This window comes from Saccoglossus kowalevskii, chromosome 16, assembly GCF_978046115.1.
Source record: "Saccoglossus kowalevskii chromosome 16, keSacKowa6.1, whole genome shotgun sequence".
Lineage (NCBI taxonomy): Eukaryota > Metazoa > Hemichordata > Enteropneusta > Harrimaniidae > Saccoglossus > Saccoglossus kowalevskii.
Window position 1 is genome coordinate 5,906,976 of NC_140656.1, and position 14,666 is coordinate 5,921,641.

The following is a 14,666-nucleotide window of genomic DNA, read 5'->3' on the forward strand; positions in this document are numbered from 1 at the left end:
ATTTCTTGTTTACCGATCTTGAACTTTTTGTCTGGAATGCGATACAGACAAAGATCAAACATTACTGATCACAACCAAGAGGCTCGAATCAGGAAGGCTTGGCTATTTTAAACTTCGTAAATAACATTCTTTTCAAGCGTAGACTTTATTCGAGTCTAATAAACGTAAGTGAAATGTATTTTAACGAGTCATAATACGCAACAACAATTCGTATACAGCATTTGTTTTATTGGAGTTTCATGCTTTTCGACTTCACAGTGAATTATTGTTAGTGTCATATTTGAAATAGCGCGCTCGATACAAGATGTCGGACAGGAAAATTGGGTCTGTAAAAATGTTTGTAGGTTCAGTCAGGCAATGTGTGGACCAAAACATCGCCCACTATTTGAAACATCGCCCATGGGGTTTAGGATGAGCGGGGTATCAGCCGAATCCGGTAGTTATCATAAAAAAGATCAGGGTTTTAGAAAACAAACTTTTCAGATTAATAGTCATTGTCCGTGACATAGTCCCTGTTTATAATTGGCTGAATTAATATTTCAGAAGAATCATACCAACAAAAAAGAAATTGACATGCATATAAAACATATTACCTTTCCTGTGAGTTCATCATCGTCCGCTGCAACATCGCTAAGCAACGTTGTCAAACAGAAACTAAACACTTCACTGCTTGGTAAGTCTATATGAAATGATAAATTGCCATTATTAGGTTCCATCTCAACACAGTATTAAACAAGTCATTGTTAATGACATAGTCCCCAATGGAATTAGGAGAAATGTTATTTATGCCAAAAAAATAATTGACTGGTCTAGTATCAACAGAAATTAGATGTATTAAATGACTCTTCCAAAATCGAAATATATGGTCAGAAATTAAACAGTATAATTTAATATGCATTTCTTTATCTAAACTGAATTTCATTTGTCCAGGCTCATGTACAGAAATATAGTAGTATGGACAAAAAGCAAGATTGCAGGCAGTCAACCATCTTTGATCCGATTGTGAAACTAATTCTCATGGACATGTATCCTAACATGTATACCGATAATTTGAAAAGAAAAGAAAAAACATTTTGAAAAAACAAAATGGCTGCCAGTTGGTCATCATGGATATTTATCTCAACATTGGTAATGTTTGTATCAAGCTTGAATGAAAACCAACAAATCCTGTCCAAGACTAATGCCAGTCTTCATATTTATTCTTGTACATGTATTCCTATATATATGATTTATGTGACAAATATGAATTAAAATGGTCCATAAGCCTGGGAGATATTTTATTGTAGTGTGGTTAAAAAGCAAGATGGCCACCAGTCAGCCATCCGATTGTACAACAAATTGTCATGGACATGTAATCTAAAATGTACAACGTATGTACATTTAGCATGCATAAGATACCACATTTTCAACAAAAAATGGCTGCCAGTCAACCATCTTTGATCTAATCATGAACAAATCTACATAGACATGTATCCTAACATTAATAATGTATGTACCAAATTGGAAGAGAAACTAACAAAGCATGCATAAGATACCACATTTTCAAAAAACAATATGGCTGCCAGCCAGCCATCTTGAATTGAATTAGTAAACCACTGCATGTGCATATGTCCCAGGAAAAGTGCTAGGCACATGCAAAGAATGAACAGATTTGGTCCACAGGTTTCTGAAATATTCGAAATTATGAGCCCACAGGTACTAATAAGACTGAATTCAAGATGACTGCCATATTCCCCCAAGCCAAGCGCCCTCTATATTTATGATACATGTACTTACATCCTTTAACATGAAGTATTGGGTCTTCAATCCATATTGCTCTGGGAAATGCTTTCAACACAGCCAGTAAATATGATACAATTTTTTCCTTGAACTAAAAAAAAAAAAAATACCGTTAAAGTCCTAATATAAACCGCATACGTAATAGTAACCGCACCCCCAATTCCGGCTTCGGGGTTAAAGAGTTCTTAACAAAAATTGAAAACTTGAAAAGTACCTATTACTAACCGCACCCCCAATTCAACAAGACCGTGACTGTCTTCATTGTTTCAACCAGCTGTTCCAAAACGGCATTGTTCCTAATCCTATTCTTTGTTTCGACAACATGCCTAAAAATATTCACACCTATTTATTGTTCAGCGGTGATAAGATGTCAGACAGGCAATGAAACTGCTTTTGTTCTGGCGGCGACCTCTGTCAATACTCTTTCTGAATACGTCTGTGTGTTTCGTAAGTTTTAGACAATGAGCTTTTATCACCGTAAAAGTGTTAAACTGAGCATTGAAGAATAATTTATCTTTCGAAAACAAATAATTTCTTGATTTAAAAAAAAAATCATGCCGTTTTCCCATGGAAATCAAAGGCAAAAGATCGCACTACATTATCGGTAAATCTCTTCCGTGTTGCGTTCACCATGAAGTCGCTGAACTGTCATTAACATATTTAAATGAGCTATGTAATTTAGACACGTGGGCACCATCCAGCATTTTGATTGGTTAATTAGCGACTTGACCTATCCGGTCAATAATACGTCACGTGAGCATTCAAAAGCATGGCGGATATCGTATCGGCTGTTTACATGTGACTGAAATCATTCGCTTACGGGGAAACTAAGTTGAATTTTACTTGCATTTTATAACAATTCAACGAATTTATTTTTCGTGCGTTATTGTAATCACTACTAAATAATAATCACCAATATCAACACTTCGAAAACAAGTAAGTTATTCACTTGAGACCAGCAGCATGGCCCGATCGAGCTACCGTTATGTGATCATTTGCTACTAAGCAGTGCATTCGTGTTTTTATTTGAAACTTCTGTTAGAATATACTTTTCGTTACCAAGAAAATTAAAAAAAATAAATGCATATTACATTAAAAATACTGAGTATTTTTTGTATCATGTAGAATTTTTTTTTGATTGTAATTTTTCAACATTTCGTAACGCCTATTTTAGAACCAAAATAAGGTCTTTCACTCTTCCCCGACGCCTATTCAAGAGATTGTACGGTGTATTGTTTGTTTTGTGCATGCGTTGTGGACAAAAAATGACCACGCCCATTTAGTGATTGCAATATGTACGTAATAGAAACCGCACCCCGAACTTGAGCTTTTGATCCCAATTTTTAAATTGATACATTGTAATATAAACCGCGGTTTATAATAGGACGTTAACGGTAAGTATGATGCGCAATTTGAAATAGACTGAAAGTGGGATAATTTTTCCTGAATTATTGGATCAAGTTGCTCAGAAATAGTACACATTAATCAGTGTTTGACAGTTACAGCTATTACTATAGGCTAAATTGTACTATAGACTGTTTAACAATTTATTAAATTAAATATAATCTAAATTCCAGGGCGTTTTGAATTATTGTTATTGTTTTGAATTATTTGTTGTTAATTTGTGCGCCCAGTACATTTTCTAAAACTAATTAAATGTATCCTATTATTTTGCAGTTTTCAAAAAAAAAAAATTTAAATTTATATCCTTTTAATTTGTGCTGTAACTTTTTAGCACGGAAATCATTTTTATCAAAAAAAACGACATCTCTTAAATGCAATTTTGTTATTTTAAAAAAAACGTACCAGTAAATTTCATGTGGCAAGAAAAACAATGCATACAGATACAAAAAAAACAAAAAACAATGCATATAAATTTCCTCAGTCAATGTGGATAGAATTAAAAATGATTGTTCTCTGTTTTAAGGACTTTAGCACCACATTGTTGAAAGGTTAAGAAGTTAATCGCTATTATATATAAATGCCATGAGAATACTGATGCATAAATTCATGTTTGATTGGATAACTGCTTGACACTGTATCAGTACAAGCACGGCAGAACGATGAAGCACTCAGTTGCATAATTATTGACTGCATCTTCATAATAATCCAACAATGAACTTGCATTATATTTAAAAAAAACAAGAATAACTTGTCAGAACGACACTTGATAAATGCTTAAAATTCTCATCTTGTCTACTGAACAAAAACATCTCTTAAGATGTCAAACTTTTTTTGCTGGCATTATAAGGCTGTTATCACTCTGAATTACCTTACAAAAATGTACATGTATAATTATTGTGTAAAGTATGCATGTAGCCTGACAAGGTTGCAAGGGTTGCGCCCTCTGTGGTGCTTCAAACCCAGCACACGCCTGACAAAACAATGTAGCTTTTCACTTTCCACAGTGATTTGTTGTCCGTACCAATCAAATTGCAGGAACATCAGATAGTGACAGCCATTAAAGAGTAACCATTCACGGCAGAGTTTATGTTTGTTGACATACATGTAATGATAAGATGCTAGCAAATTTCCACCCAATGTTTATCATCTTGATGATTTTTGCCAACAATGCAAACACGGCTTTGATTGATGGTGTTACCATGACCACCAAAATGAATATTCATTCTTGAAATTGCAAGAAGACGTGAACTTTGCAAAATCGCAGTATTGATCTTGCCTACAAGATATACACTATTCTGTCAAGCGTTAGTGGGGTCTCCTTCGGCTGGCAATTGCACCACTCACACTTACATGTCAGGCTAGTATGCACGTGGCAGTCAATATACGATAGCATTACTGCCGTTGTGCAAGCTTTGCGATATCTGATAATAACCTCATAGAATTGCATGTACAGTACCTGAAATCCTGATTCTAATAGAAAGATACCAAGTGCTATAACAGCATCTTGCTTTCGTTGATCTAGAACATAAAATCCCTTTGAATTCGGTCGTGGACATAGCGCCATCAAACGACTCACCTGTAGAGAGAAAGAGACATCATTAAATCCGTACTAAAATGATATATACATTGTACAATGTAGGATTCAAAACAGTCAGTTCTCAATGCCCACCTGAATTAACCTGTCATAATAAACAAAACTGCAATGAAATGCTATATGAAAGTTACAAATTAGAACCAGATTTAATGTTCAAGTACGAAAAAAATCAGTCTAAGGATGAGATTCTATTCTGGAATGGCAGATACATGTATGTATGTTTGATTAAAATTACTTTTCAGTACTAAAATTGAATTGCATTGCTTAACAAGTGCATATGCAAATGTGCGAAATAACTATATTTACAGACTGTTTTCTGTAAATTTTCTACTGTAATAAAATAGTGCTGTTATTTTCAGGTTCGTGTTTGTGGCTATCGTCACTGCCATTGTAGATACAAATATAAACAGGGACATTCATGGGTTTAGTTGTCATCATCGATCTTATGTCTCCTGAAATAAGTGTGGCAGACTAAACAAACATTGAAGAAGAAATGTTATTTTCCGTGCGATGAAAAGTTGTTTCATGGAAAGTGATGTTCGAAAGTCAGAGATATTTCTAATTGTTAATGCTAATTGGGTGCATAAGCCAAACACGGCTGTCATCCGGATATCATATTACACCCTCTAGTGGTGTTCTGGCAAAACCAAACAACTTGAAACTCAGGAATTGCTAGTTTATTTACCCTGAATTACTAGTAACCATAGTTTGAGTGAATTATTCAGCTAAATGTTACATCAAGTTACAAAAATGTAGGACAATGTTTTATCCATTATTTTAATTTTCAGACAATATCTATGAATAGTGAATTTCAAACAATACAAAGATGTTATCCTCTTATCAACCTTATTATTATTCCAACCAATTGGTGTCTGATGCACAGGACTGGGAAAGGTGGAAAAAATAGTGAAACTTATTTGACATGAACTGTTTTCAAACATAACCACCATCTTGGAAATATCATGTAATCATTCCATATTTGGAATCCACATTTCCTTATAATGAACTCTGTGCAATACCACAAAATTCCAACATGCTGTAACTCATGAAACAAGCGGAACACTTTTCTTGGACTAATAACAAAGCTGGTCAATCCTTTCCCAGCAAAAAATATTGACACATGTACATGTAGTAAACATTATATAATAACATGTCTTCTCAAATACTATAAAATCATCTATACCTATCAGCAAAAATTAAGCAGTTTACAGAATTTTCCATGCAGAGCACATGATATTTCTTTAAAAACAGGAAGTGGTTTCACAGACAGACTTTAATTAGTGTATTTGTAACATAAATATTATAACACACATATAGACCCTCCTTTCTAAAGTGAATAATCACTCCACTCGCCTATCACTCACCCAAATCAAGACCCAGAAGACTTATCACCCCTTCAATTTATACCATTTGTATACTAGTAGAGATTTTAATAGCATACATGTAGCTCTACTAATTACTCATGTTACTGTGTTCAGAATCAGGAGAGCTATATTTAACTCCTGAGGAAAAAAGGGAAGAAGTGAACACACATGGAAGTTGAGCTAACCATTCATTTCAAGACATGAAAGCACAACTACATGCAGCTTTCAAAGACAGACAGAATAATAATGTTCAGTACATGCAGATGCTTATACATGTACATAAATAATGATTTGAAAAAGTGATTAACTTTATTAAGCAGTCAGTACAGGTTAATGCAATGTGATTACCGTAGACTGTGATCAAAGACTGACAATTGAGGTTGTAATGAAGTGTGAATAATCAACACAGGATTGTTGTGGCTACAGTGACTGCACCACAGGACAGCAAAAACAGACGTCATCTGTCAATCTGAGAACATTTCCTTAACAGCAGCACCAACTGATTCAAGACTATACATGTTTATAATCCTATTAAAATATTGATGTTTGTTGCCATTGGGTGACAAATGTCTGTTAATTAGTACATGCCATGATGAACACAACCACAGCTCGGCTGGTAATTAAATATTTGAGGAACACAGTAGAGAGCAATCTTTATATTGATCTTTTCATTATCCATCAATTTGGCAACACTTTAGAAAATCACTATTGACTTTAGTCATAACATCAAGACAGGAAAAGTAAAATGAAAAACAAATATGAAAGAAAACCTAGTGACATTTTAGCAAAAACTTTTTATATGTAATTGATGTTCAAAATTTATGCAAACATATTACAATACTCTTAACAATAATTTACATAAGACATGGTAAACATTTTTGTAGTGGTTATAAACAACACAACAGTGCATACATGTAGAACTATTCCATTTATTTTCTTCGTACTGTGACTGAGCAACCAATTAAATGGCTTCTTATAAGCAACCAATTAGATTTGCCTTTTAAACCTCCAAAGCCTGTAGTAAATTACCACACATGTTTCTTGCGTATTAAGTGTTATTGATATTGTAGCATACTCCTTACATTATGTATGGGAGTTGACGATTGAATAGAGCATTAAATAATGAAATGGTTAATACATGTTATGATGTACAGTAATAACTAAGTTTATGAAATGTGTTTTTTAAAACTACATTGCAGAGATACATGCAGCGTATATTTACTCATTTTCACTTAAGCATTTGACCCAAACACTGTACCGGTCATGCAAATATTGCACTTCTACAATGAGAAAATACATGTCACTGCATTTTTGTTATTCATACCACTGCAGTGCAAATACCGGATCTATTTATGTTATGCCCGTTGCAAAACAAAATAGCATGCATCAGTAATCCACTACATGTACATGTAGGAGTGATGCAAATACCAAATCTGAACCAAATACCAAATAATTTGAACATAAACATGTCAGAGATATGGAACCAGAAGCTGATACTTGATTATGATTTTAAATCATTAAAATGATTGACATTCACTCATCTTGATCTGATCGTCAAACGAGTACTTGTCCATATTGAGAGATACTGCTCTGGCATTAATTAAAACAAAATGCCCACCGGTAGACCATTTTGAAACAGATCGTCAAACCAATAGATCTGTATATCAATAACATGTGCATAATGAATATATAAAATCTGAACATCAGTCAAAGCATGTCATGGCTCTTCAACTGCATTCATTAAAACAATATGGCAGCAAGTCAGCTATTTTGAATCCAATCTGAAAAACAAAATGACGTGCATCAGGGACCCATAATGTCCAATGTATGTACCATGTTTGAATGAAATCCATCCATAAACGACTGAGATCTGGTTCCAAAATGCCAGAAATGTTTGATTTTTGATGATTTTTATAGCACAAAAATGGCCACCATTATGTTATTTTGAGTCAAATCGTCAAACCAATAGATCTGCATATCTATTACATGATGTATATTGAATATATGAAATTTGAACATATCAGGCAAAGCATGTCAGAAATATGGCTCGAGAACCGCATTCATTAAAACAAAATGGCAATTGTTTTCTTATGTTATGAGTTGGAAAAACAGATGAACTTGTACTGCAACTCTGCTCGTTTGGAACATTCCAAAACTGTCCTACCTTTCAGTTTGTTGACCTCAAGTCATGCAATATGCGCAGGTGCATAAACATGCAAACACAATCCATTTCGGAATCAGGAATTGGAAAGCATACATTGAACATGTAAGCAAACCACAATTTTAAAAACATCAATTAAATTTATTTTGACTGTTGTCCATAATAATGGATTTACTAAGGTACAAACCAAGTATCACTTTGTTAACACTTTTGCCATGTTTTATGAAATATATCGATATGATGTTCAAAAAACAGGAAATTGTATCCACTTGGTCCAAAATTAACAACAAAATTTGTAGAAAAATACATAAAAATGGTGGATGAATATGGTACATGTATACAGAAAATCATTGAAAGCATGCAGTCTAACACAGTGAATGACAACACTGACTATAAAACATTTTGTGTCAATTACTTCACATATGACACTTGTACAATGCATAGTATTAAACCTTTTTGAAAAGGACAAAAGGTAATGTAAACTGCTGTAATTTGGCAAGAAACAAATTATTATATAATACATGTAGCAGTGAAAATGTGTTTGCTGTTGTAAGATACAGTATCAGTTACTTTTGCAAAATGTCTTGAAATAACAAAAATTAAACGGTTTACAGTATACAGAATGTAAGAATCAATAATAATAACATAAAAAATTATAAAATTCTTCTTTTTATACATGTATGCAAAATGATGTTGTGAGGCGTTTCCCACAGGGTTCATCATACATTGGGAAGTCAAAAAACAACAGCATGCAAATAGTGCAGAGCTACTCAGGAAATATTAAATTTGATGTACATGAAGGGATCAAAATCAGCTGATTCATGTTTTTGAGGAAAGGAAGCAGGAAATTATCTGCATAAATAAATAATTCTTAATTTATCTATTTTTTTTTTATTACTCTCATAACCCTGGGTAATCTCCTTGAACTGACAGTATGAATTGCATTTGAATTCACAATTATGACACGATACCCAATCAGCAACAGTTATGCAAGAGATGGCAGATTAATGGCATGACCTCAGTGCCACTCATAATTCATAAATCTGTCAAAAATGCACGTAAAGTACACTAATATTGAACAAAAAATTGTGACTATCACAATTTTGTTTTAAATAAATGAATATATTTATTGAAGAGGAGAAATGTGTAAATATATCACAGTATGTATAGCTCTTTGAAATGAAAGTCAAATTTATCATTTGTTCTAAGTGTTAAGAAGTGTCTACACGGATACATTGTAACACCGTAACTAGAGGCCCACCAAGTATGATTATGCAGATTAGCTGATTAATATGCATGTAGTATTGGTGACCACTATATACAATGTAGTGTTTAAATAAATGAATATGTCATTAATGGTTTAATGTATTTCCTCGTTTTGTGCATTTTTATTCATATATTTTGGTTTATATTGAATAGGATGCAGCATACAGCTACATTTGTATATGTATATTATACGTTGCCTTGGAATTGAATGTTCTATTTATAGCCTTTAACTACAGGTAATAGTGATTGTAACTGAATTGTGAAACTTGTGAAATCCCACTTGGTACAAAGTGGCTATTGTATATATCATTGAAAGTGTTGATTTCTTTCTCCAGTGATGTATATAGGACCCTGGGAATTGTCAAATTGCTATCAAGCCACCATAGGTGACAGCTGTTTTACCTGCACTGTCATAATAATAGAGTTATAATAATTTAATTAACACATGACATTCCCTGGAGGTGCTGAAAAAGATTTAAAAAAAAACTAACAAATAGAAAAAAAAAATATGATGACACAAAGATATTCAAATAGAATAAAAAAAGTAAAAACAGAATGTGTAATAATTTCACTCCTAGCCTGTGTGGATATAACGTACTGATAAGCTGGAATTTATTTTCACTGAAAAGACTTTTTGGCCATTTTGTATGGAATTTATTTTCACTGATTTTTAAGGATACCGGTTAGCATAAAATAGGAAAACAAGCCATGCATGACACAGTCCCCGTTTGTTATCAAATTTAAGATCTATAGTTTTGTTTATAGTGATATAGCTGGAATATAACCATGTCAGGAATATGATTTTTTTAACATTAAAATGATTGACATTTGCATCTGATCGTCAAACAAGCAGGGTTCTTCCTAGGGCTTTTTAGCGCCGAGGTCCGCGGCGCTATACTTGTGAATCTCTGCGCTTTACTTGGGACCTCGCGCTAAGTGTTCCGACCTCGGTGCTTGATTTCATATTTGACATGCCAATATCAGATGTGCAAAAGCTTTGTTCGCCACGCTGGTCGGCCCCGACTGTCACTCAAAATTAGTGACCACCACGGAAATGCTTCCGACCAGAACTATTGTCCGATTGTTATTATGTACCGACCGGCACGCATCCTGCCAATCGTGGATTATAATTTGTAAACAATAGATTAGTCGCACGATACGTAACGGCTAGTCAAATTTGTGAAATTAGCATCTCTTTGTTTGTAAGTGAATACTTTCTGCCATAGACACAGTTTTTAGATTGAAAGCTACGGTAAAATTCTTTCAAAATCAATTCCACCTCGATATAACATAGTCAAAGCAGGGTTCACAATCAAGAAAAAAAACGTGTTTATTGCATGATTTGGTAAAATACATTTGAACTGTTATCACCGCGAATCATGTGAAAAACTCTTCTTTCAAGACCCATTATACCTTTTAAAAATTGCTAATCACCTCTTTCGAAAACGATCATGCAATTTTCAATTAAAATCGATGCCAACACATCATGCTACGACAATGTAATTGTTATGATCACTACCATTCTGAAAACTTCGGATTCTACCAGCATTACTATGCAGCATTTTGATTGGTTGACCATCGGGTCAAAGGACACACGCTAATGTTTCACAAACATCATGGCACAAACCAATATATCTGTATATCTATGACATCATGCATAATGCATATTAAAAATTTGAACATAATCAGTCAAAACAAGTCAGACATATGGGTCTGGAAACCCATTCATTAAAACAAAATGGCCGCCAGACAGCCATTTTGAATCTGATCTGAAAAATAAAATGACGTGCATCAGGAACCCGTAATGTCTAATGTATGTACCAAAATGATGTGCATCAAGGTCCTATAATGTCCAACGTTTATACAAGGTTTGAACAAAATCCATCTGTAAACAGCCGGGAAATGCTTGATTTTGATGATTTTTTAGCACAAAAATGGCCACCATTCGGCCAATTTTAATAGGATCGTAAAACCAATATATCTGTATATCTATGACATGATCTATAATGAATATTCAAAATTTTAACATAATCAGTCAAAACAAGTCAAAGATATGGCACGAGAACCACATTCATCAAAATAAAATGGCCATTTTGAATGTTATCTGAAAAACAAAATGATGTGCACCAAGGTCCTATAATGTGTAACGTATATACCAATTTTGAACAAAATCCATCTATAAACAGCCGAAAAATGCTTGATTTTTAGCACAAAAATGGCCGCCATTCGGCCATCTTGAATCAGATCGTGGAACAAATTGACGTGCATATGTATAATATCATGTATAATGTATGTGTGAAGTTTGATTGTGATTGGTCCAGGCATTTCTAAGATACAGGTCAAAACACAAGTCTCTGTCCGAACGGGGACTAAAAAGGTATATTCACTGGATTTTATTTTCACTGAATCATTCAGCAAAAATTGCAAAAATAAAGTATTTTACAGTACACATGTACAAATGTACCTTATCTTGTCCAAGATTTTAATTAATAGAGCATTGCAAATATAGTAAACGTATAACATGAATTATACACGTATATGTTGAATACATTAGAAAGTATAAATAGTATCTGACCCTCATGTAATTCAATTTCTTTGTAAATATCACTAAACAATATTTTTATAGCATGATACACACAAATGGAAATGCAATATTTTATTCCAGATCCAAATATAACCTAGTAACATAACAGAACATACATTACAATGGTCAGATTACCATCTCACTTTAAAGACATGATATACAGAATCTATTTATACATTACCCAGTGTTATCCACACAAATTTAAACCAATGTGGCAGTGAAAATTTACATACTAAAGTTGGATAACATTTCCATATTATTTTTATAACTACAAGTATTCCAAACCTACTTATTTACACAATGCATGAAATTGCTTCACGAATATTACAACTACACACAAGTTTTCTGTTTTCAGCAACTTATCAATTTCATTTAAAATGTCAGAAACGACACATTGGAAATGACACTGTGAAAGTCAGAATAATGACTATGGCAGAATTACTATTATACATGTACATGTGAACCTATAACAACTGATGTATTCCAAGATCATGTACAGGTTCGTACAGACTGCCATGAATGGTCAAAATTAGCGAAACCATGCAAATCGGTCAATGGTAACAATTATCATGAGAGCCATACATGTGAGCACCAGAAGCCTTTTGCATTGATAAAAAATACATACAATACCATGACAGGTTTTATCACTAAAAGATAACAACATCCATAAAAATGTAGGTTAATGATAAAACAGTAATGTATCAATGGATGTAAAAGAATTAAAACCCTGCAGCAGAACAAGGTCTTTTATTTGTTGAAATCCCATATGCACAAACAAATGTTCATACACTGCTGGCAGATAAGGAGCTTTAGTGAACAGCACCTGGGTACATGTATATGTTTAAATATACCTTGAATACTAGTATTATTTGTACCAATACACAACACCCACACATACAACTGTGCTACAAACATAATGCACAGCACAGCTAGCATTACATTTACCATAATTATTTGTTTAATAAACTGATGATTTAATGTAAGAAATGTTATGTTATGGTCAGTAGATTCCTGTATATATTGTACTACCAATAAAATGCAACTGGATTTAACAACAAATATTCATGAATGCAGATGAGATATGACAAGTGTTACATGTTTTACAATGTAACATACACCCCTTGATAGAGCACACATTGTACATAATTTCTATTCACACCAGAGATACAATGTAGACACAGCACAGTCAGGTAATGGATTAATTTTGCAAATAAATTAACACACTGACAGCCACACCATTTAGCCATCAATGTCTTATTGAACTGATTGCATAGTACAAAGCAATTAATTGGTTCAATCAATGCGAGAACAGTTATATGCATGTAACTGTCAATATGATTTATGATTGATATGGGACAAAAATGGCAGTGTATGAATTTTCAACATTAAAATATGGCATTTAATTTAAATTAACTATATAATTACACTACAGTGAAACAACAAACCATAAAAGGCCGATTAGAATAACTCTCACTATTAGTGTTAATCAAAATAAATTCACAAATGCCTCAGCACTATCAAAGGGGAACAAGAGACCTTTGACATGTGCCTATACTCAGAAAAAAGGGAAATTGTTCTAAACATAATCTAATACGAGTATTTCCTTGATTTTAATAAAAATATGACATTACATTAAAACACAGTCATTAAATTAAATAATATTTTATATTGTCATGAGAAAAATTAAATCATAATTTACACAGCAGCCTGTGCCAGTCATTTTGTTTGGAATGGGTTTAATTTTGGGTGGTGGCCAGTTGTGTGGTGGTCAATGTGTATGAACACTGGAATTACGCTGCAGCTAGCAAGGAATTGAAAGGGAGATAATATTTGCCCCGACCGTGTAAATGTTGTGCCCTGCACCATAATACAGTTCACCTAAACGATGTTCGGTATAGATATGTGGTTATACAATACACAATATCGCATTAGGACTATGAACTAATACACGCGTAAGAAGTCAATAGAATTAGTATACATATATAAGGGAGGGCCTGACAACCTGGACTGTTACCGGCAGGCAGCGATCTCCAGTAATGGCAATATTATTATCGGTCCGACCGTAGGAAAACAAATGCTGATAAGCGTTCACGAAACAAGGAAACGATCTGCAAACCAGTGATGACTTGGGCATATAGCAAATCACCAAATACTGAATCTCAGATGGTGCAAACATACCTTGTCCCATGATGGAGGTGTTGCATTAGCTAGTGACCGAGCGAGATTCAATAGCGTCGAAGAGAAAAATCTTTTCTCCTCCGCCGCCATGATGGATTGCAAATGACTACGTGGGAGCTTTGAAATAATCAGTATGGCCGCGTTATGTCCACGGATTTTTTTTTTCAAATACTTAATTATTATTAAATAAATTTACTCCAAATATTCTGATATAATGCTGAAGTATCTGTAATTGTATGCGTCTACGAACAAAATAAAAAATAAAACAACCAAAAAGCTAGTCACTAACAAATTACAGATAATCTAGGGAGTTCAAAACATTCTCAGGTCATTCAA

The 14,666-nt window shown here is 33.6% G+C and overlaps 1 protein-coding gene across 1 annotated transcript in view; it reads right to left on the minus strand.

The window, feature by feature from the left end:
• The window catches only part of LOC100369572 (phosphatidylinositol 4-kinase alpha-like), a 68,080-nt gene extending 53,653 nt beyond the window's left edge, over nucleotides 1–14,427 (minus strand). Inside the window, exons 1-4 of the mRNA XM_085491663.1 lie at nucleotides 14,331–14,427; nucleotides 4,640–4,759; nucleotides 1,777–1,870; nucleotides 594–679 (exon numbers count right to left, since the gene is read on the minus strand). Coding sequence (XP_085347789.1) covers nucleotides 594–679; nucleotides 1,777–1,870; nucleotides 4,640–4,759; nucleotides 14,331–14,420 — 390 coding nt within the window. The 5' untranslated portion in view covers nucleotides 14,421–14,427. The remainder of the gene's footprint in view (nucleotides 1–593; nucleotides 680–1,776; nucleotides 1,871–4,639; nucleotides 4,760–14,330) is intronic.
• Between the last annotated feature and the right edge of the window lie 239 nt (nucleotides 14,428–14,666).